This window comes from Clytia hemisphaerica, unplaced genomic scaffold (assembly GCF_902728285.1).
Source record: "Clytia hemisphaerica strain Z4C2 unplaced genomic scaffold, Clytia hemisphaerica genome assembly, whole genome shotgun sequence".
NCBI classification, from domain to species: domain Eukaryota; kingdom Metazoa; phylum Cnidaria; class Hydrozoa; order Leptothecata; family Clytiidae; genus Clytia; species Clytia hemisphaerica.
The window spans coordinates 700,760-724,570 of record NW_027104377.1 but is presented as its reverse complement, the minus strand read 5'-3'; the positions used below and the strand labels follow the sequence as shown (position 1 = coordinate 724,570).

Sequence of the window (23,811 nt, the reverse complement as noted above, 5' to 3'; positions counted from 1 at the left end):
AAGTACAATATTTTATAACTTACGAATTTGCTTTGGAAACACGTAATATTGTATTTTTGATCTTTCAGAAAAACATTGAACTTTATTATCAGAAAATTAGGGGGCGAAATTTTGATACATATAGACTCTTAACGGTTATAAAAAAAATTATATGTAGGGAGAATCGAGTTAAATATTTTTAACCGCTAATCAGAGATTTCTGCCCTCTTAGTTCATGCATTATTTAGAAGTTCATGCATTAAGTTCGACTGAATATCTGCAAGAGAGATCAACACAAAACCGTTTTGGAAATATCCATACACATCTTCTCGTTTGCCAAACCAGACAGCTTGCTTTTGAGGTTCTTAAGAAGGGATTTGTTCTTATGTTTATTATGAAAGGCCAAAAAAAAGATCGTCATTTCTTATCGTCTTTCCTAGGATCATTTACAATGTCGACTTAAATTGATTTCGTTAGTTCTTTTCACTCAAAGTAATAAAAATGTTTTAAAAATAATGTTCACTTGAAACATATGTACACGCTTTCAAACACTATGTTGTTGAATCGATCGAAATCCCGCAGTGACTATCTCTTTTACCGCCAGTTATCGGCGATGCTTCACATTTGATGTCAATATAATTGATCTTTCCTGCTCTACAAACACAAATCGGTGTCGATGTAGCTGAATCATTATCTCCATGCTGTCTTTGGAGTATCATTTCAAATTGCTTTCCCAGTGATTTGATTCTTTGCGAAGCGAAATGTTGATGTGTGTTTAGTTGAGGTCTAAACAAAATGATCCACATTTTCGGGCAGTACATGAATGCAAGAAGAACAAAGTCAAGTAGTAGAAAAGTAAAGGTGATACCCACTGTTCGATTAATATCGTTTCTTATACTTTTACTTAAAAATATCAGGGAAATTATGATGACTGTGCATAAAAATGTCCCATAAGCAATAACTCTAGTTTCGTTGTAATTTGTCGGTATTTCGCGTGCTTTAAACGATGCGATACTGACTGTGATGAAGATTAGGAACGCTAAAGCAATCTCAATGTAGATTAGAACCCTTACATCACAACTGTAGCTTTCTTCAAAATTTTTAAGATTCACAATTCTCGATTTCAGGTCGGTGCCTTTGAAAATGATGAACAGAACTACAATTATCCCTTGAACAGCTGCTAAACTTGTCAATTTTAAGAAATCGTTTTTATTGTCATGTTTTAAGCTTTGTGGTGTTTTAGAGTTGAATACTTTGACCAAACGTTGTGTTTTGATTAACGTAGGTGTGATTGCCATAACGAAGCAAAGGGGCATAAAAATGCCTGAAGTTATGCATTTCTCGTTCGAAATTTGTCCGAAAATAAGAAAAGTCGGTATATTCAACGCCATTAGGAAAGTCAGTTGTATGAAAGAGATGGTGATTTGAGATGACAACACAACAGGTGTTTTTCTAAACGAAATGAAAACAGCCATGATAATGACAGCTAAAGAGATATTCAAACTTGCAAATAAAACGATCACTCTACCAGCAGTGCTATCGAATTCGATCATGATTCGGGTCAGTGGTTTACATCCAGTATGGTCTTTGTTTACGTAAGTTTTCTTCGGGCATTCTCTGCATTTTTCGTTACCAATATTTGGCTTAAATTTGTTTCCTGTACATGGTATACAATTCCAGCAACAATGTCTTGTTCTACTCTGATATGTAAATCCTGGTCTACAGTCAGTACCACAATTTGATATTGGTGTTTCTTTTTGATCCCCTGACCATTCGAAATTCTTGGTTAGAACAAGTCCATCTTTGGTGTTCCAATTAGCCACGGTCACCCAAGTCAAATTCTCATTATTCTGTTGCACAGAGGCGACGTGGTATTGGGAGTCGTTTATATCTCCATCAATATTAAACCTAGCTTTCTCACCGATCAGATTCGTGAAGACGACTCTTTTGAGGTAGTCAACGCAGAATGCTTCCCTATTTTGAACGATATATTGGAGGCATTTCGATGTATCATTGGTCGTGCATTTTCCACTCTTTAGTATAAAGTCTTTAATGGATTGGATGTAAGCAGCTACTTCATTGAAGACGTTCCCGTTCTTTGTTTGTGGTAATAACTTCCAATAGTCGGAGATCTTACTAGAGTTCAGTTTCCTTTGATCGGTGTATTTCTCAAAGAAAAATTTCAGCCACAAATTCTCATGGTTATACTTCTTGTATTTCATTTTTCCAAATTCCATCTCAAAATCTTTATAAATTCCACTGTACGGAACAATACTGAGGACACCTTGTATTAAATCCGGTGAAAAATCCTTCAAAATTCTAGGGCTAACATTTGTCGATTCGCCGAGAATAAACGTCTTTTCATGAATTCTGCGTCTTTCTGCTTCCTTCAGAAAATTAATGGTTGCAGGGCCAGATGCCCAAATGATAACAACCTTCGCTTGCTTGTCTGCTGCTATTGAATCAATAGCGCCTTGTATGTTTGCAGTATCATTTCTTTTGAATATCAACTCCACAGCAATACATGTTGAGTTGTGATCGGTGAAAAGCTTTTTCAGTTCACTTAGACCCATTCTCCCATACTCATTGTCTTCAGCTACAATGGAAATGTAACTCCATTTGTATTTTTCTACTATATCCACGATAAGTCTGGCTTGGAAGTTGTCTGGTGGTATTGTTCTTAAGAAGCCTGGATATTGATCCCTGTTTTTGAATCTGACACTTGTGGCTGAATAACTGATGATCGGATATATCTCAAATGAGAGAAATTTCAAAAAATGATCAGTCATGGTCGAGCTTGCTGGTCCAATGATACCGATAACATTATCATCCTTCTGTCCTAACAAAATCTCTAATAATTCCAAAGTTGCTATATCGATTTGGTCGCAGCTATCGTAAATTTTTAACTGTAAGTTCAAATTAATCCCCTCTCTATGTAGAGCTTCTAGCAGTTTTTTGAAAGCATATTTCATAACTTCAATCCATACGAAGCCACTTCTGTTGTAGGAGCTGGTGACTTTAGCTGGTGCAAATGCAAGCAAACGGTACATAGGTCTACTGACATCTTCAATATAAGGTGTGGTTATCTGCTGGTATAGATAAGGTAGATCTTTGGGTCGGCATAAGTGTTGTGTTTCACCGAAGCCAACCAGTGATGATACGAGCCCTACAAGGAGTTTGGTTAATCTGTTTATTTTCATGTTTTCTAAATATGAAATGAAAAACAGATACACACATAGATTAAATTCAAACACCCTTTCACTGTTTTGATTTAAGAAAAACAAGCAAAACTTTGAAGACTTCACGCGCATTTATTTGAGTAAAAAATGTTGTCATGACCTGACCATGACATTGCAAGTTTATCAAAGGCGAAGTATTGAATGAATCATGAAACTTGGTGAATAACGTCTTTTTGAAGAGACCACAAACAAACAAACAAACTAGAGTAATGCCTTCTCCTCTATTTAACACAACTTTTTCTTTAACGGAAACCGCAAGTGTTCTGTCGAAACAAGGTTATTCCTCGTCATGCATGTCCTCCACCATACTCCAAAAGATAATACTAGTCTAATTAGTTTGATATCTAATTACGAATAGACATGCTTTTAAATATAACTTACTGCGGAAATTCATCTGCTGATTTTGACAATCAGTAAATTATCAATCTTAAAGCTCGTGATCTGATTCAAGCTGATTGCTTATATATTTGACCTCGATTAGCCCCTACTAACAACAGGCACGTAAACGAAAAGTGCAAAAGGGATACTTCTTCCAGCTCTAGTTCTCGATTTGAAAAATCTGTATTTCATTCAGAATGATTTGCAAGATTTTTGCCCGATCAAATTCGGGTCGACCCTCGTTTTACATTTACCATATTTCTCTTAGGAGTATTTGCTTAATATACACTTTTCTTCCTTTCTTTTTGCAGCAATTCACAGTATTAAAATTGGAGTAAATCGAGTGGAATGGCATGATATATCAGAAATCTACATCATCAGTGAATCAACTGGCTCAAGGCTTGCTCAAAAGATTGGATTGAGTGGTATGTCTAGTTATTCACTGAATGTTACCCTGTTTGGTTGGTTGGGAGAAGGAAATGAGAATTTAGATTTTTTACTTGAAAATATGAATTCCCTCCCACGCTATACAGGATTTTCCCGTCTACATATTAAGTTATCTTTCATGAGGAAATGTTATGATTGGCGTTGTGTACAAGTAGGCGTTTAATTTGTTCTGACGAAACTCAATTAAGTACATCGTTAAATGATAAACAATTATCAACAAAAAGTACCCAGTGGTCGGGACTTACAGACTCCTACTATGAAAGTAAAAGATTTTGCTCTGACCCTGTCTGACCAGCGGGAAGTGGGGTATTAGAACGAAATCCTGATTACTCTCAATTCATTTGTTTGCGTATCCGTCACCAAACCTTGAACCATTTGAATAATCTTTTCCTAAAATTCTTTCCATATTTTCTCACCTGGCTGTAACCTTACCCTATCACAGTACTTTTAAAAGATGTCTTAATTTGTCTCCTGTCAAATGAGATACCTTTAAATGATTACCTTTCAAGTCCCTCCTTTCCCCAAACGGTACCCGTCTCAGAGAAAGAAACACTTCCTGATTACTCCCTATGTTTTGACAAAATCTGTATTTATTGTAATGTTACTTTTCAAACAAGGGGTGGTACAGTCGCAGGGTACTAACCTGAATTTTAGGAAAAATTGTCTTAGATACCACCACCCCCTTTTAAGTACCGGGTACTAACCTTTTTCATGAGGAAAAGGAGAACCCGGTACCGGCTTTTAAATTATCAAGGAAAATAGGAGACACCACCCTTAAAACTTACCAATCACGGTCCTACTTTTTCAAAAGCAACTTTTTGTTGTAACAATGACTTGTAATACTCTGTTTTTAATTCAGATCATCTTAAAAGTTCTTTAAATTAAACACAACTTTTTCCACTAAAATATGCTAAAATAGTTAAAACCAGGAAATTCTTCGGTAAAAGTAAGTTAAAATACTAGCTGCAATGAAAATATATGATCTATCAGAGGAATTTAAAATAAATCAAGTTCATGAAAAATAGAAGAATATCATGAAGGCTTATGGGTTTGGACAGATGGATTTCATTATTAATTATTTTCTTAAATAGATTGCTAATTTCTTCAAATTATAATTATAATTTTGTCAAAAACTATTGGAGCCAACGACCTCCAAACTTCCCTATATAAGTATAAAATGTAGGGAATACCTTGAATTGGAAAAAGGAAACTTTTCAATTCAGTAACACAAGCAGCTGCAAGCAGACATACCATAAGCCATAACAAGGAAATCTTTTCTCATCAAAATTCTGAAAGTTTAAGACAAAAAAACTTAAACAAATGTGCCATATTCAGGACCTGGGTACTAAACGAACAATTAAAATAATACCCACCCCACCCTTCATTTCGTATCAGGTACTAGCTTAAAATGGGAGATGTACCCAACCCTAAATTAGTACCGTCGGTACTCGGAGTACTCATTTTTTTGAACTTCCAAATTAGACACCACCCGGTTAGTACCCTGCGACTGTAGTTTAAAACACTGTTGGGTACTGATAAGATGAAAATAACTTTTCCATTCTTGATTTTTGATAACGTCAAACAATGATAAATTATTGACCGATTTCCTGATATAAATATCTTGTTGTTTCCTTTAAAGTTACACAATTTAAATTCATGATTGAAGAAGTCGAATTACATTGAGTCCTGATGAATGAAATAATCGATAGACAAAATTGCCATATCCATTCATATGATCTTTTACATGTAAATTTCAATACATTTTTTATAAGAGTACACTATATAAGAAGATAAAGTCTCGATGGCCAAAATATTAAGAACAATCAGAACATTTTAAGGCTTTGAGGACTAAAACATCCGCTTTCTTAGAAGGTTAGAAAACTACTTAAAAATGGTGATAAAAGAACTGCTTTAAGAGCAATTTTTGGCCTAAAACTCAAAAACTTAGCACCAAGGACATCCGAAGGCTTCAAAATTTTTGGATGCTCTTATAAAAAAGACGTGTAGAAATTCCAACACTGCTCGAAAGAGATGTCAAAAAATTCTCCTTTTATTTTTTTTATTTCTTTTGAATGTCTTTTATATCAATTCTTCCTCAATTCTCTACAATCCCTCTTCAGACAACGAAATTTCATGAAAAAGGAAAAGTGGAAAGGAACTTCCTCCCCAATCTCAGAAAATGTCGATTGAGAATTCATAGTGTTTGATGTAGATTCGGCAATTTGGCAAAAATACACTCCAGTATCCAGTCTCCTCTTCAACGATAGCTAAGTTTTTGCCCATATCACTATTAGCCTAAGTAATAACAGAAACTCAAGCCGGCCTCAAAATCAATGCTTTTACTTCGTTGACAGGTGCCAGTGAAATTCATCGAGGTTATGAGTTGGAATGTGAACTGGATGATGATCTTGCTCCTATTGAGCATATCATCTTTCTCGTTCATGGGATGGGTCAACTTTATCATGGAGAGGGTGGAATCATCAACAGTCGCAAAAAGTAAGAATTTATTCTTTTGAAAACAAAGTGGTTGCTTTAGAATTTTTGATTAAACGGACTAGAAAACCGTAATTTATTAGTTTGCTATTTTTAAGGTGATGAAAAAAGATAGCAACAACTTGGAAACTTGAAAACATGATTTTGATAGCTTTTTAGTCCTTTTTCTGACTTGATCTTTTACTGAGTGGTCGTTTCATAAGAATTTCTATCAATCGGTGGTCTAATTTGAAAGTTTTCGGAATGGGTAAACGAGCAAGGTTTCATCATGTTTATATAATATATTCCAGCTTAAGGAAGTCGATTTGCTCCCGCTTTTTAGAGTCAAAATATTAGAGTAAATTTATGACTTTGATAACTTAGCTGATTTTTTGTTCAGGTTTTCAAGTTCGGCGGAGAAGGCTGAAAGACGATACTTCAAGGAATACACGAGTGAAGGACGAATTGAATTTTTCCCAATCGAATGGCGAACAAAATTGAAACTGGACGAAGGTTTTTTTTATTTTTAGTTTTTTTTTTTATGAAGAGAAGAAGAACCGAAGAAAAAATCAAGAGAATCAAAGCGCAAACTCCTAAAGAATTATCAGAAAGTTGTCATATATAAGAAAATCCTAGAAGAAATAAAGTGTAGCTATAAATTCAAATTATTATTGAGATCTTTTGACATTGAATTCTATCAGAAACAAGAACATGCCAACATGACTTATCAACGTTACATTTTTTGAAAGTTTTAAACAAAGACCGACCAAACGTATAGCGAGGAGCCTCTTTTAGGGCGCTTCGAGCGGACCCAGCAAGAAATCATTTTTCTTGGTAAACGAAACCAGGGCATTAGAAATTAGAATTACATGGCCAGTCCATGCCATTTGACGTTGACAGAGACAGCTATCAATCGAATTCAAACAAGCTTTATTTAAAAGCTCAACATTACTAATTCTCTGTACCCATGTCTGGTATCGATTTACGTGACACATGATTCGAAACACAACTCGTTAACAAACTCTCGGTTGAACTCCTTTAATTTTAGGAATCATCGGAAAGATCACACCCTCAAATCTGGGAAGTTTACGAAAGGTCATCAACGACACAACTTTAGATGTCTTTTATTACACAAGTCCTTTTTATCGTGAAGAGGTAATCAAGATAGTATATTCTTTCTGTATTTCGTCAATAGACTTTTGAAGATATTTTGTTTAGACACGGTCGCTATGGTTGAACATTAGTCCATAAGGAAACTACACGCTTTTTTTTATAATATCATTGATATGAGTTCTTAACTTTTTTGGGAAAATCATCGTAAAATATTCTTACAGCATTCTTAGGTTAGGATCCTAATTCGGACTAAATTTAACATTTAGTACATACCTCTCAAGCATAAAATGGCATTTTTGTGAAGTAGTGGGCCTTACTTGAGGGTAATTGGCAATTCAGAATTGAAAATGCTCTAAAAATGGCATTCTTAGCTTGAGTAGCCAAATTCCATGATGGTGATATTCTTAGCATTATTCTTAATTTTTTGCCATGTTCATCATGGACATTCTTATAAAAAGTGTATTCTTATAACAAAATAAGCGTGTGACCCGAAAGAAAAATCTCAAAACGTTAGGAAAAGGGGAATTACAAAAAGAGTAAAATAACAACAAGTCGACCGCGTGGGTTTGAAAAGTATATTTCAAGCCTTTGAACGTGTAGGAGATTCTGCTAGGTGGGCGAAGGTGTGAAATGTACTTTTCACGCCCTGGTGGATCACTCATTAGTGAGTTTATGTATTTGCACCTGAAAACCTTGAACCCCTGTAAAATGAATCTTGAAAACTATGAATATATTATTATTTTTGTAAAATTTTGAAAGCTTCCTGTAAACTTTGAAAAGCACCGTTACTAATAGCATGTGCTTGTCTTGTTTTGACTCCGCTCATTACATCATTGCTTTTAATCTTCAAAAATTTTATTACACCATTCTTTCCACCTTACTAAAACGCTGCAACTGCAAAATGCCATAGAAAAGTACAAAAGGAAATTCATCCTACCGTTAATCAAATAAGTATCGGAAATCAATGAAAAATACATTGCACGTCCACAAAAACTTAAAAATCCTCTATATTTGAAGGCCAAAAACATTGAAAGTTTTGAAAATGTCATACCAAGCTGCTCGCAATATATATTTATATAGTATACACCTATATAAGCTCTAAACGTCGCAAAGGGCTTTAGCCAAGTTTACCTGGATGGAATGAGAATATCAATGCAATGACTTCAGAGATTTGACGTCAATGCTACCTGGTAAACTATGGGTTAATCTAAGGTTTGATGGTTTAATAGGTGCTTTGGTGTAATTAAATGAATTTTTACTTTTGAACTTTTTCGCAGATCATCCAAGCATTGCGCCGTGAGATGAACGCAGTTTATTTGAAATTCATTGAGCGAAATCCGTCATTTGAGGAGCGGAACGGCAAAGTGTCAATTATTGCGCATTCACTGGGTAGTGTGATCATTCATGATGTCTTGACGCTGTGGAATTCGTACCTTATGAAAGAAAAGAAGAAGATAGCTGACACCAATGTTGCTTCTCACAGCCACGAAAGGTATTTCTTATAACACTTTCATGGCTTGGGTCTCCTTTATTTATGAATTTGAGAGGAATGTAAAGAAAAAGGGTTTTCCGGCAATCACAACAGTGAATTTGACTCTGGATAAACATTGAATTAAACGGTGGATATCTCCACTGTGGTATGAAAATCTTTTGGTGGCACGTGATGGTTTTTCCAGTTGAAGAGTGAAAATTTCTGGTGTCAATATTCAATTTCTTATACATAGCATGTTTTTGCATCTTTCTCGCAATTACAAACCTCATAACGTTGTATAATTAGTAATTTGAATCTCAGAGGAGAACTGATGTATTTGATGATGTATTTGATGTGTATTTTGATGAAAAATGCAAATAAGATGCTATGAAGAATCATTTTGATGGTGCGTGGAAGGAGGGTGAACAATAACGTCATTACTGCGGACAAGGCTAGAAAATGAGAAATCGGAAAAAACCAGTCAGTTGTGGATAATAATTCCATGATTTAACTTAATAATATGCTTGTTTTAATTCAGGGCAGTTTCATGGCTTTGGGGATGGGGTCGTGAAAAGCAGAAAGCACCGAGCTCCATATCCTTGTGTTCTGAAGATGAATTGCATGCTCAACTTCACGAACTTCGAATGAAGATGGCCAAAATTGAGATGAAGACCGGAGGGCCACCGCTACAAGCTGCCGGTGACGTGTGCCGGAAGCAAAATAATGATTGTTATTCACTTGAATTCAAGGTAATTTTATCGTATGTTTTCCTCTAGACTTTTTTATGATACTAACGGGTGACTCTTGGAAAAATTTATCAGTGGTCTTTCGCTTGTTCGAACTTTTATTATTCAGATATGAAACCCACGTTAAACTCCCTATACAATGGATATCTCTCCGTATTACGAACAAATTAGACTTTTAATTAACCTATATACAGAAAAAGACCATTTTCCTGCACTCCGTCAACAGGCCACAAAGAAAGCTTGGGCCATGAGCTTTCAACGACAATTTTTAATATATCTGTCTTAAACTCGTTTGAAACAGTTTTTAGACCAACAATCAATCGTAATTTGAAGTTTTGAATTTGCAGTAGATTTGTAGGAAAATTTACAAGGCTTTTAGAAAAATGAATGTAAGTTAAGTGATTATTACTTCTCCATATTAGGTTGAAAACGTGTTCAACATAGGGTCACCACTTGGTGTATTCTTAGTGATGAGGGGCATCAGACCACGTGATGATATCGAACAACATATTATGCCCACTTCTGTTTGCAAGCGCACATTCAACATTTATGACCCTACAGACCCTGTCGTAAGTTTATTTCGTTCTTCAGCTGGTCTCTTCCGGTGTTGTTCACCCATATTAAAGTCTGTGTCAAAAAGGTGTGCACTTTTCAACCAGTTGTCGTATAATAAAACGTTTGGTGTCGTTGGAAAGATATTTAAATGCGCTTATATATTTTCCACTAACTTAGTTTTTCAAGTTTTCCAAGAAAGTAGAGAAAAACGAAGAAAATTCTTCGGCGTTTTCTTCTTTTATTTTAAGATGGACAACGAATCGTTGAAAGTGACAACGATAGAGAGGAAGGTTTCCTACATCTGACATCTCATTTTGAAATGTAAAATTAATTTTACTGCGCTTTCGAATACGACAACAGCAAAATTGCCGAATTTGACAGCATTGTTTTGTTGTCTTGAGCTGTAAGGATGCTTCAACTAAAGGTTGAATTTAAAATATCTTTCATCAAGTCGATAAGGAAGAAAATAATGACAACCATTAAAAATCACAAGGATTCAGGAACATCGAAATACTTGTAACAAAATATGAAGGGAAATGATGAGTGAAGGATAAGTGAATAAGGAATACTTACTATCCTCGTGCGTGTTATCTTTCTATTGTTAAATCACTGTTTAAAAGTTTCCCAATCAATATATACGAAGGTGATGATAATTGAATGCTAATGAATCAGCATATTGCCATACCAAGGGGGAGTATTGACCTTTGCAGCTAATGGGAGCGTGTCGTTGAATTTGAAAAAGTATGGACCCTTTCAGATAACAGTTTCACGCAATAGGACCCTTCAGACAAAATGTAGACCCTCTCAGTCGAAACAAAATTTTTTTCTAAAGTCCACCTATTATACAGTAGCGGGAAATGATCAAAAGTCAATGCTCTCAGATTTCAAAAATTTAGTGATTGCGATCCTGTGAGGTATTTTCACTTTGCTTCTCCCTCCCTCCCTCCCCGCGATAGCTATGAACCTGTTTTGTATAAAAAGGGATTCTGTGAGTGGGGGACGAAGATGTTTTGAATAATTTGACTGGTCGAAATATCTCAGCTTTAATGGATAAAAAGGAACCTAACTTAAGGGAACCAAACAGAAAACAGACAACTGAAAATGTAAAAGGCAAACACCATTCTTGAACTGAAACAAATCTAAAATGCTACAAAACCATGAAGAACCGAAATAAGACGACAACGCACAATAAATTAAATTTTAGTAGAACGCACCTCTCACACACAAGACACTCACTCGCGTCTCTCAGTGTTGAACTGATTTCTATGTACAAAATTACAGTTAAAAACAAAACAAAACAAAACCTAATTTCCCTAGAGAAATTAAAAATGCCATATAAAACGTAATTTGGGAATACAAAACGCTAAATCACTGTAACTATGCAGCCGTAACTTCAGTTAAAAGCATGAAAATGTTGTGTAGTTGTCTTTAAACGGACTAAGAAATGATGGAATGGTAATTTAAAGTTTGTTAGAGCTGGTTTCCATCCTAAAAATTTAGGTTTTTGAGGAAACTTCTCAAGAAAAACATCCAAACTCAGGCAACTGCGAACTAGATATTGGCATATTTACCCCCTGATTTGACACCTGTATCCCTGATGCCAGATAATGAAAACCACAGATTGCTTTCCTCTATTATCTATCAGAAAGTATCAATGTCTCCAGTAGTTAGAAATCAAGTTTCGTACACCTTAATACTTTTTTATGGGTCAAATGGGCCCAAAAATCAATAAATATCCACTAAAACGGACAATTTTACAACCTGGTTTGTCCAGTTGCACTCTGAATGTGATAGTTTCAAGTCAGAATTGTAATTTTCCAGAGTATATTACACAAAGATCAAGTTAAAACTATTTTCGAAGATATTTTAGGCAAGATAAGCAGCGAAAATTGCTCAAATTATGTAAAAATTCAATAAAATGGGCATTTTCACCCCCTGAAACGTCAAAAATGAAACTAAATACAGTTGACAAGAAATTTTTCGGGTGTATCGCATCAAATTTTATCATAACACAAAGTTTGTGCCTCATTAAAAGTTGTTTTGGTAGGTCCCAGTCTTATAAAGTGTCAAAATTCAGTGAAAATACCCAAATTTTCCCTATTTTGCCCCAGGTAAACCCCCAAAAATAATTTTTCGCAAAAATTTTTTGCCAATGATGATCACCAATCTATCTTGAAACTTTTGGCAAAGTTTCAAAGCAATTGGTCAATTCATTCATGACATATAGCAAATTATATCATACATGGAAAATATTTCCCTTAACAAATTCTTACAAAGGGTAAAAAGTACCCCTAAACTCGGGCTCAATATGAAAAATTGACCAGGAGTTAGCTTTGGGGACCGACCATTTCTTAAACTAGGATAGTTGAGGATTCCAAAAATGTTTATCCTGTAGAATCTTGGGTTAAGCAAAATGCCATTTTTCAGGTTTGGCTCCCGGACTAAAACTACAAATGTCTACGACATCTTCTTCAAGGAGAGTTTGTAGAGGAAAGACTTTTTTTCGGAGTCTTTTTCGCTCCTTGTAACCTGTGTTATCAGTCGATGTATTTTGAATTGGCACGATTTTACTTTTTTGTGATTCTTTTTCCTCCACTTTAACAATTTTTTTCCTTCGGTGTGTTTTTTATAGACATAATTTTGTTTGGGGATCTTTTTTCCTCAATATTGATTGTGTTATCGTTTGACGTTCTTTTCGGTAGAGGCAAAACTATTCGGGATATTTTTGGCTTGACATTATTTGCATAATTATTCGGCGTATCATTCGGTGTATTTTGGAGAGGTATGACTTCATTACTTGTACATCTTTTCTTTTCGCTGCCATTCCTTGCTTTATTTATTTCCGGTGATTTTTTGAAAAGTTGAGGAGCTCTTCGTCTGAACTTTTTATCCCTGATTACATACAACAGTGGGTTTGCGGTTGAATTAAGGGAAAACACTAGTGCCACTATGAGATCGTTTAACGTTGCATATTCTATAGTTTCTTTCATAGACTTGAGTGTTAAAACTGGTATTGAGCCGAATATGAGGAAATGGACTGTAAGGAGAAGCAATACGCGTTTTAACAGTTTTTTTTCTCCCCTGATCTTTTGAATGGCATAGTTGTTACTTGTGGACGGTTGATTCACATCTTCTTTGTCTCTCTTGTCTAGAAAATGTAACAAATCTTTCCTGGACTTTCTATGCTGTCGAAAGATAATCACATAGCTAGCAACCAAACATACCAAGGTTCCTAAACTGTTGATGACCGTGAAGCTGAGGAAAATATGTGAGCTGTAAAACGATGTCGTTTGTATGAGAATTTGAATTAACCAGGAGAAAGCTACAATGGGTTTGATCCTTTCCTCCCTGAACCATGATCTGTGTTTATTCGGGATGATAATCTTCACCAATCTTTCTGCAGTTACCAAGCAAAGACTACTAAGCGAAAACCCGCTTAAAGTTCCGATCACGAATCTGAATATTTTTAGGTATCCATCAGCGTTAACAATCATATAAACAGCCGTAGTAGGCTGACCTACAAGCGATACCAACAAATCTGCAATAGCAAGTGATAATAAGAATTGATCAGCGACCATGATGATTGGTGTGAAACTCATCTCTTTGACAATGCAGTAGATTGTTACTACATTGCCTGTTGTCCCGACAGCACAACATATGAAGTAAACCATACATAAGATCTTCACTGGTTCCATCTCCAAGTTGTTTTCAAATCTAGATAAACAAAGTGTTGTTAGCAAAAATATTGTTTGATCAGGAAACACCTTGGGGAAAATAAAAGGTAATTTTTGGATTTTGATTTTGAATTTAAAAGTGACATTTTTGGTTTAGAGTGCGAACTTAACTTAACAATTTAACTATGATTACGTTGGAAGAAGAACTCCTGTCCTAGTGCGCTGGTAGAAACTTTTCCCTCAAGTGGGGATGAGGTTAACTACACGCTTTTTTTAATAAGATTCTCCTAAGAAAGAATATCAAGGTGAAAATTGGCCGTATCGTAAGAATACCCTCTAGGGTGAGTTTCACAGAATTTAATTAGAATACAGTCATTTGTATTTGGTTAACAGAAAAAACTGCTTCTTTTGTTAGACTTAAAATTGAAACTTTTAGGCGGGAGTATAATTTGTATAATTTACAGATGTTGAGCATGAATTCAAATTCCAACCCGTCACATATGAACAAGTAGTCAAAGAAATCAAGAAACTCCGAACTGACTGCTCTTCTGGGTACGACAATCTTCTAGTTTTACTCGTCAAACCTATTGCTGATCATCTCGCTTCTCCACTCACGCATATAATCAACACAGGTATCGCCGAAAACACCTTTCATCAACAGTGGAAAATCGGCAAAGTAACACCTATTCCGAAAACAGAACAATCCACCACTCCAGATCAATTCAGACCTGTTACCGTGCTACCCATACTCTCCAACTCTTTGAACGTTTAATGGCAAAACAAATCGTATACTGCATCGACCAACATCAGATATATAAGCAAACCCAATCTGGCTTTCGCAAACGTCACTCGATCGAAATGTTGCTTATGAAAATTCGAGATGATATCGTTGGTGCAATGAACAAAGGGGAAATCACACTTGCAGTATTTCTCGATTATTCGAAAGCCTTCGCCACGGTTGATTATAAGACACTTATAACCAAACTACGGAAAATCGGCTTCTCCGACAAGGCTGCGTTGCTCATGTTATCATACCTCAGCGATCGCAAGTAATTTATTCAGGTCGACGACAAGCAGTCTAAACAAGGCAATGTTCAGTTTGGTGTCCCACAAGGCTCCATCCTCGGACTGATCTTGTTTAATCTATACACCGTGGACTTACTAGACAACGTCCAAGGTGGTAGTACTAACCAATATGCTGACGATACTACAAATTACGAGCATTGTAGACCTAAAAACTTACCAGACGCAATCAAAATCAGAATGAAACAACGCCTAGATCAACTCAAAGATTGGTCGACCGAAAACAATATTGCGTTCAACAACAAGAAGACAAAGATCATGCTCTTATCGACTTCTAGAATGGGAAAGCTGCACGATCTCGCTAACCCGACCCATCCGACTTTCCATATCCATCACACAAACCAATTGATCGAAAGAGTTATCGTGTATAAACTGCTTGGTGTTCAGTTCGACGAAAATTTGAACTGGGAGGCTCATGTTAACAAAATTTGTCAAAGCTATATGTTCTTCGATACCTTCGTCGCGCTGCATCGTATCGCTTACGTAAGCAACTCGCAGACGCACTATTGTTACTCAGGATCAACTATTGTTGCTCGTTATTCTGGAACCTTCTGCAATATCAATTCAAAAAGCTTGATAGGCTTCTATGTCGAATTGCATCCTTTGTAACGCTAAATTACTCAACAACTGAGGACGTAATAAACCTTGGCTGGTTACCAATGCAACAACGGGTTGAATTCGAACTCTTAAAACTTGCCCACAAGTCGATTCATCTGGAGGATTTCCCATCATACCTAAAGGGCTTCCATCTGAGAGCTGCTGGTAGACCAGCACGTAATTTTGAAGAGATTGATTCTAATTATGTATGTAATGTATCTGAAAAACTGTTTATTGGCAAGGCAAGTCGCCCCATAGTCTCCACCATTTTAGAATTTCTCCAAGTTTTCAAGCCTTGGCCTGCAGACTTATATCTTTTAGAAGTGAATAGGCCTCACTGAAGAGATATATAGCTCTGTATTCAACTTGCCCAGATAGGACAGTTGTACCAATTTATCTAAGCTTCAATCGATGATCTTGGTCGAACGTATATTTTTTGCAAATTAAAAATTATATAATATTTTTTTTTTTACATAGTAATTTATTTATTTATTTAGTTTACTTATGAATAGGACGAACAGCCATTGAGATATATGGAAGTGCCTGAAATACAATTAATAAATAAAAAAATAATAGTAATAGTAAAAAAGATTGTCTAGTACCTTAGAAATTCTCCAATAAGAATAATATTCCACTTTCCGATTCGGCGCTTGCAATAGAAAATTGCTACCGATCTCTTGCATTTTTTTTTTTCAAAGCTAAACTAATGTCTCTATGTTGAATGTTGTAATCTATATATAACTTTTAGGTCTCCTTAGGTAAGTCCATATAATCCTTTCTGAAAGCTTTTTACTGAAAGATAATTAAAAGAGTTGACGTGGGAATGAAGAATTGTGTTTTAACGACTTAACCTTCTGTCTTTATCCCCCAGTTTTGGTTGTTTATCTGGCAAAATGGAAAAATAAGGGAAATACACTTTTTTTATTGGAAATTTTTCATAAGAATAAAGAGGCTCAAAAAGTGCTAAATAATTAGAAAAAGTTAAGAGCAATGTTGAGCGTTGTCTGTACACAAACCCAATATCTACGGCTAATTTCAAAATTCATTGCTGTAGAGGGTCTGTTGTCATTGTCTTTTCTGGTTTGAGATTTTTCAAACCAACCGCTACGATGGAGTGCTGTTGGAGTTTGGCGAGAAATCGGAGGCGATAAGACAAAATGGCCGTCAGAGTTGTCAGAAAGTATAGAAGTTTGTCGAAAAGAAGTGTTTTCATAACACTTGATAACAAAACTGACTTCTTTATTTTTTAATAATTGCATTCTATTGCAAAATAACTCTTTTTGCACAAATCGAATGTTTTTTGTTTACATTTTGGATCTTTGAGTTCACGAACATGAGAGAGAAGTTGTTTGATTGGAATCTTGTTTTTAAAGTGGTTTTAACTTCAGTTCTTTGCAAAAGAATATACTCAGAGTATCTCTGCATGTTTTTATGTTCAAATTCAGTATTACTTTTACAGCAGTCGATCTATGTAAAGTGGCAGTAAAGTTTGTTTTGTTGGCATAACTTTTGTAATTAAAATGTTTGTATTTTTCTTTGGCGGACTACATGGATAAATAGGGTAATTGGAAAAAACTTTCTGTTAGACAATTTTGAACATGTCTTCGTTACTTTTCAGCTTTTAGTTTGGCTCAAAAACATAAAAAAAGCAGCCAAAACATGCTTAGAAAGTGACCCTCAATGGACCCCATCCCTTTGTTTACAATTGTCGTACTTTGGCGGCCATTTTATTTCAAAATTATACTTCATCACAGAGGTCTCCGTACGGGAAAACTTTTATCAAACAGACAATGCGCACAGAGTGAACTACGCTACGATAATCGTAATAAATTAACCTTTGTCCGTTCGTCCGTCGTTCGTTCGTTCGTTATTAGCTTTCCTCATGATTGGCTCGTTAGTTTTTTCTGACTTTTTGCGCAAAGATGCATAACTATAAACCCTCGAATGTGACGGAGCCCGATTTTCAAAAAAAAAAAAATTTTTTGGCAAATTTGGGCCAAAAACGGCTAAGAAATGGGTTTTTTGGACTTTTTTCTGATTTTTTGCAGGAAAGTAAGGTACCATCATAGGTAAAAGATGGTTCAAGCAGATTTTTGCAAAAAAAATTTGTTGGCTCAAAAGACGCATGTTTATCTATAAGAATCACTATTAATAAGCATACATCAATGTTCTTAGTCAAATTACTCAATTTTTTTTATGAGATAGATGTTTTTTTTGCTCATTAGGGCTTACTTTTAAAGAATATATGTGTTTAGACATGAAAGTTTGGTTGCTTGGCTTGTTTTTATAGAAAAACTGTGTAAATTCGATATTTTTTTATAAGCACACTATCAATTACTTAGGTATTAGCTTTTCTCGAGATTGGCTCTTTTATTCTTTATGATTTTTTCACAAAGATGCATAACTATAAACCCTCGAATGTGACGGAGCTCGATTTTTGGAAAAAAAATTTTGGTGTAAATTTCACCTAAAAACGGCTAAAAAAAGGGTTTTTTGGACTTGTTATTTTCTGACTTTTTGCATGAAAGTAGGTAAAAGTTGGCCCAAGCAGATTTTTGTAAAAAAAGAATTTTTCAGCTCAAAAAACGCATATTTATTTATGAGAATCACTATTAATAAGCATACATCAATGTTCTTAAAATTACTGAATTTTTTTATGAGACATGTTTTTTTGCTCTCGAAGTCTTGAATATGAAAGAATATTTCAAGAGCATGAAATTTTGGTTTCTAAACGTGTTTTTTTATAAGAAACAAACGACTAATTTTAATAGATCGTCACTATTTGTGTTCTGAATGATTGTTTAATGGTCACGCTTATGTAGATATCAATTATATATGTGTTAAATGCATAACCAGGTAGGTCCATAAAAGTATCACTTGTTACTAATTACATTTGCTGGAAACTGTGTTTTTCTCAAAAGAATGACACTTTTATCCGAAATTTTAGGAGTTACTTTTAAAGATCCTGTTGAAGGATTTCTTTGGAACCTACGCCATCGATGAAATATAGTGAAGTTATATGCAGTGAAGAAAATACAAACTAGCGACTAACCATGACAATTAGTAGGGGGAAATTTGTAAAATCGCTCAATTTTTTTAGTCAAAGCACTTGTTATACATTTTTGGAAAGCTAAGGGGTAGGGGAATCAAACTAACTTGGGTGCCATTTTTTTTTCGGACACTTTGGTGTGATTTTCGGACAAATACGACGGTCTCAGGCAAAAATTATAGGGTGAAAAATTAATGAAAATTTTAGCCTGAGAAAACGGAGACCTGTTATATATTTTTGGAAAGCTCTTTCCAAAAAATATACAACAGGTCTCCGTTTTCTCAAGCTAAAATTTTTTCTATGTTTATGCTTTTCACTTTTATTTAACATTCTATATTCATTTTATCAGACCCTGTTTTTATTAAGCAGGTAAATCGATAAAATACAATTAAATCTCATAACATAATTAAGATAGCTTCATTTCAATCCTATGATTAACTGTATGTCGCATACCCCTCAAAATTTGATTACGGAAATAGGCTTGTGTGTTTTGTCCCAGATGGAAGAATATCCGGTAAGCCTTCTGACCGTAAAGCAGAAGCATGATTACCACGGTATTGACCAGAAGTGTGATGTATTGTGAGATTTCTCTCTCGATTGGTTTTTGAAAAGGAACGATGATGAAAGTAACCATAAAAAAGCGGTCAGTATAATAGTGGTGTACACCTAAATGACGCCAATGCAAAGTGTTCCTTTATCATTATCGATTGAAAGTCGTTTTTCACAATGTGTGCATTTGTGATTGCCTACATCAGGCATAAAATGGTTCTTTGTGCAAGGTTTACATGTTCAAGAGAATTAATTCGGTTGAATGGGCCTCTCCTCGAAACCCAAGCTTCCGTCTTAAGCTGACAGAAGCAAAACATTACCATAAATACTAATAACTATTAAATTAGCTTTCAAAACGTCATCTAATCGTCATTTATGCGTAAATACCCAAAAAAAGGCGCGATTTTTTTATTCTTAAACAGAATAAGTGAGCACTTATTCTCGATTTCACCTGATGTTTTTGCGTCAATGAAGAATCGGAAAATGATTAACTCTTTAGATTGGTTTTTTACCCCAACTTGATAGAAGCTGGAGGGAAGAAAGCTCCTTTCTGCATTATACATACTGTCTCCAAAATATTTCCTTTTTCCAGGCTTATCGATTGGAGCCGCTGATTTACGATTATTATTCGGAAGTGCCGCCTGTTCGGGTATCGCAAGTGGGTTGTAAAGACAACGAAACACCTTCCACTACCAAATCAACGGGGAGCTGGCTGAGAGGTTTCTTCGCTAGTAAAACGAGCACTAGTAAAGCTGACGTCATCGAATATAAAAAGGATGAGTCTGAAGTTGTAGAATTACCTAAACATGAAGTCGAAAAAACTGAAGAAGTCTTAAAAGACAAGAAAGGTTTGGACTTTTTTCAACATATTGAGATTCCTGTTTATTTACTTTAACGAAAGGTTTGATTAGGATTTTATTAAAAAACTTAATTAAGTTAAGGCCCCCAAACTCAACGGAACCCACAAACAACATTTTTGCTTTTCTGTTTATATCTGTTTTATGTGTTATTTAAAGAGACCAGATTCGCCACATTTCTTTTTCTAGAGGTCTTATTATGGCATATATTATCTCCTTTGGTAAAACATTTCGTCAATAAGCAATTTTTTCGCTAGTTGTAATTTTCTGCCAAAAGAATAGTTATTCCATTTCACAATCAATCTCATTTTTATCTTCTTGTTTCTTCCAGTTCTGGACAATCGACTAGATTACGTGTTAGAGCAATCGATGGTCGAATATTTCTCTGCTATCACTTCTCACCAGGCATATTGGCATAGCCTCGATCTGGCGAAATTCGTATTATACCACGTGTACGGTATGGAGAACCAATCATCGACCAGTAACAGTCTGCCAACCATTGTCAGCTCAACTGACCTCGACTGAGTGCGGAGTCGGTAGATCGATAAAAGGTTTAATTTATCAATCGTTAATATAAAGAGAAGGACATTTTTATTGGGCGACAGATGTCTGTCGGGAATAGACGATATCGCGTTTAGATAAATGCAATGCATTCTGGTTTCTCGGGGACCCTCAAGGAAATTATAATCTATTCCAGATCATTATATAATCGAACATTATAATTCCTTTGAGAGTCCCCGAGAAACCAGAATGCATTGCATTTATCTAAACGCGATATCGTCTATTCTTCTCTTGTAATTTAGATTAAGATTTTTACGACAAAACTGGGTACGTAACCGTCTTCACATGGTAGCTTTATAGAGTGATCGTTCAACTATTTAAATTTTTAAACGTTGAACATTTTTCACCTTTTGTTCTCAGCCTTTTTCAAGGCGAAATTTTTGTATTTCGTAAATTTAATGTCCAAAATAAGCGATGAATAAATTTGGGACAACCCTACGTTTTCCAGTAAGCACTCAGCCGTAAAGTCCAACAATCACATAACATATCTTCAAACTTGGCTCTAATTCAAGGATACAATAACATATGTATAGCCATTTTGAGCCCTAATTTTGCGCTTTCAAGGAATCCAGAATTCTTGTTTTCGTATGACATGTACCTATGTACAGCAGTTAATCTTATTAATTGATTAATTAATTCTTTATTTGGGAATTATTTATTTTGCGCATGTTTTACCTTGCTAGAAATTCAAAGCGCTGATGTTAATTAATTTAATGGAACTAAAAATTAGATTTTTATAACGCATCTACGTAAATTTGTTCAGTTTTTTTCGTATGTTTGAGAAGTTATAAATTTATGTGTACAGTATGAATTTTATGAGAAAAAAATTTATCATGGTAACTATTCATTTTTCAATCATAGACAGTCAAATTTTCTTTTTGGTACAAATTCTCTAAACCAAGAATACTTTAAAAGCTAAAGCTTTAGCTTTTAAAGTATTCTTGTCTAAACCATGGTGAGTTGGTCCATAAGGTGACCAATCAAACAAGCAGGATGCTCATTACTTACCCGTTTTTTATTGGCCAAAAAATGTTTGCAGCCTCCTGTTAACGAAAAACATAATTTCTATTGTAAATTTCGAATATTTTTTCTGTAGTTCCTCAAGTATAAAAATTGTTGTTCGGGTGTGTACTGCTCTGTTATTTGGGTGGTCACTTTTCCCTCGACCAAGTCTTCCTTCTATTATGCTGTATAAAGTTGTGATTCGTCTTCACGGGTCGTATTTCGCCCCCGGGGGGGGGGGGCACTGGGTTTGCGAACTGACGGTATGTGCGGGCCAAAAATTGGCTTTTAAAATTGCACCCTAACAGTGCAGCAAAAATCAGTGAAAATCATACCCTTAGAAAGCATTTCCCTACAAATTTTCGATCCCTTTCGTGCAAAAAATGGTCAAAATTCTAGTATTTTTGGTCAAAATATCTAGAATTTTCAAGAATTTTCTGAAATTTCTACCCTTACAGTGCATCTCTAGTTTTTCCGACCCTTACAGTGCATTTTAAACATATTGGAAAAGGTATCCTTCTTAGGACCCGCACATACCCGTTGGTCCTTTTGCCCAGCTGCCCCCCCCCCCGGGTATTTCGCTCCTCAGCGATGTAGCATAATACACGGGTTTCGAATTAAATCTGGCGCGAGAGAAAAAATCAAGTAAATAAAAGGAGCGATAAGGGGAAATGCCTTATAAAAGGTTGATAGATTTCCTTTCTTCTCTTTGAAGCCAGGTGTTCATTCAAAAGATGTTTTTCTATTTTAAATTCAATAAAAAAAATATGATTAAACGATTGACTTTTTATTTTAATGTTTTTTGTTTTCATAATGACCCATAAAGTCTGTCAAAATGGAAAATTGAGCTAAAATTGCTTGATACACGGCCAATTTTCGTTCTGTTAACTTGATATTTTTCGTGCAAATTTACATAGGATCAAAGCTAAAGCTAAGCAAAAATTTAATTCGAAACCCGTGTATTGAAATACGTCATCGATCATCATTCGATATCGTTCTTCCTCTTCGTCCGCCACATCCTTTTCCCGATTTCCCGATAAATCTGAAAGTTCGAAAAGCGCCATTCGATCGGTTCCGCATGGTTTGAAGCCATATTGAAACTAAATAAAGGCTCGTTTTTAAATATCCTATCTACCATACGTGGTTTTTACTTTTCAAGACGATCAGAGTTTGTGGTAGTTTCTTGCGAGTTTCTTGACACCAACTTACGAATCATGGATAAATAGACATTACGGAATGTTTAAAGTTCTACATTCTAGCCAAGTTTAACAGGATCATGGAAAGTGGAAACAACTTGAATGAATTATTCTTCACCTTCTTCTTTATTTCTTCTATTATTCTACTATCCTTAAAGAAGGATAGAGAGAGGAATATATTCCTGGAATGTTTCTAGGAGCTCACTTATACACTTTTAAAGAGGAGTTTGCTCGTATATAGTCCGCCAGGCTAGACCAGAAAAATTGGACAACATTGTTTTTTTACTTGTGACTAACTAAATTTTCAAGTAGAGGCAAAATATCATTGGCGTCAGGGCACATGCAAGTGCAGCGTTTTGTTAGTGATAAAGACAGCTTGTCAGCCTGCTGGTGATGCACCTGCCGTATGTGTGGGGTCTTCATCACACATCAGTCAGGGAAATCCCTCAATACACTGTTTAGGAGTCTCGCTATCTTCACGGTACTCCATTGCAGAGGCCAGTAAAAATGGTAGGTAAAAATGCGCACTTTAGTACTGTGAAAGGTTAGAGGAATGTAAACATTGTGAATTTTTTTCTCTCCTTTAAAGAGAATGATTTAGATATTTGAACATGATATCAATGATAATTTTATAAGTCTCTCCTGAAAATTTCACAAAAATCCATCAAGAGGAAAAGAAGTTATGATTAAAAGGAGTTCTTTACAGTTACATCAATATGCCTTCTTACCTGTCTTTAAAAATATAAATAAAAGTAATCACGGAAAAGGACGCGAAAAAAAAAGACATAAGTGTGTGAGAACAGAGTAATCAAACTCGTTAGAAAAAGTACCATTAGAAGTCAT

At 35.3% G+C, this 23,811-nt stretch overlaps 2 protein-coding genes across 2 annotated transcripts in view; one reads left to right on the top strand and one right to left on the bottom strand.

Moving 5' to 3' along the window:
* The window catches only part of LOC136818900 (phospholipase DDHD1-like), a 33,306-nt gene extending 11,681 nt beyond the window's left edge, over positions 1-21,625 (top strand). Inside the window, exons 5-13 of the mRNA XM_067075139.1 lie at positions 3,908-4,021; positions 6,398-6,539; positions 6,916-7,028; positions 7,564-7,670; positions 8,906-9,120; positions 9,638-9,848; positions 10,268-10,414; positions 19,945-20,200; positions 20,541-21,625. Coding sequence (XP_066931240.1) covers positions 3,908-4,021; positions 6,398-6,539; positions 6,916-7,028; positions 7,564-7,670; positions 8,906-9,120; positions 9,638-9,848; positions 10,268-10,414; positions 19,945-20,200; positions 20,541-20,734 — 1,499 coding nt within the window. The 3' untranslated portion in view covers positions 20,735-21,625. The remainder of the gene's footprint in view (positions 1-3,907; positions 4,022-6,397; positions 6,540-6,915; positions 7,029-7,563; positions 7,671-8,905; positions 9,121-9,637; positions 9,849-10,267; positions 10,415-19,944; positions 20,201-20,540) is intronic.
* LOC136818899 (extracellular calcium-sensing receptor-like) lies at positions 209-3,232 on the bottom strand. Its single transcript, XM_067075138.1, has one exon. The coding sequence runs from the start codon at positions 3,177-3,179 to the stop codon at positions 531-533; it is 2,649 nt and encodes an 882-aa protein (XP_066931239.1). The 5' UTR covers positions 3,180-3,232; the 3' UTR covers positions 209-530.
* Positions 21,626-23,811: the final 2,186 nt, after the last annotated feature.

Bases quoted from the DNA above. Each gene is read 5' to 3' on its own strand.
- LOC136818899 (XM_067075138.1), bottom strand. From the start codon at position 3,179: ATGAAAATAAACAGATTAACCAAACTCCTTGTAGGGCTCGTATCATCA.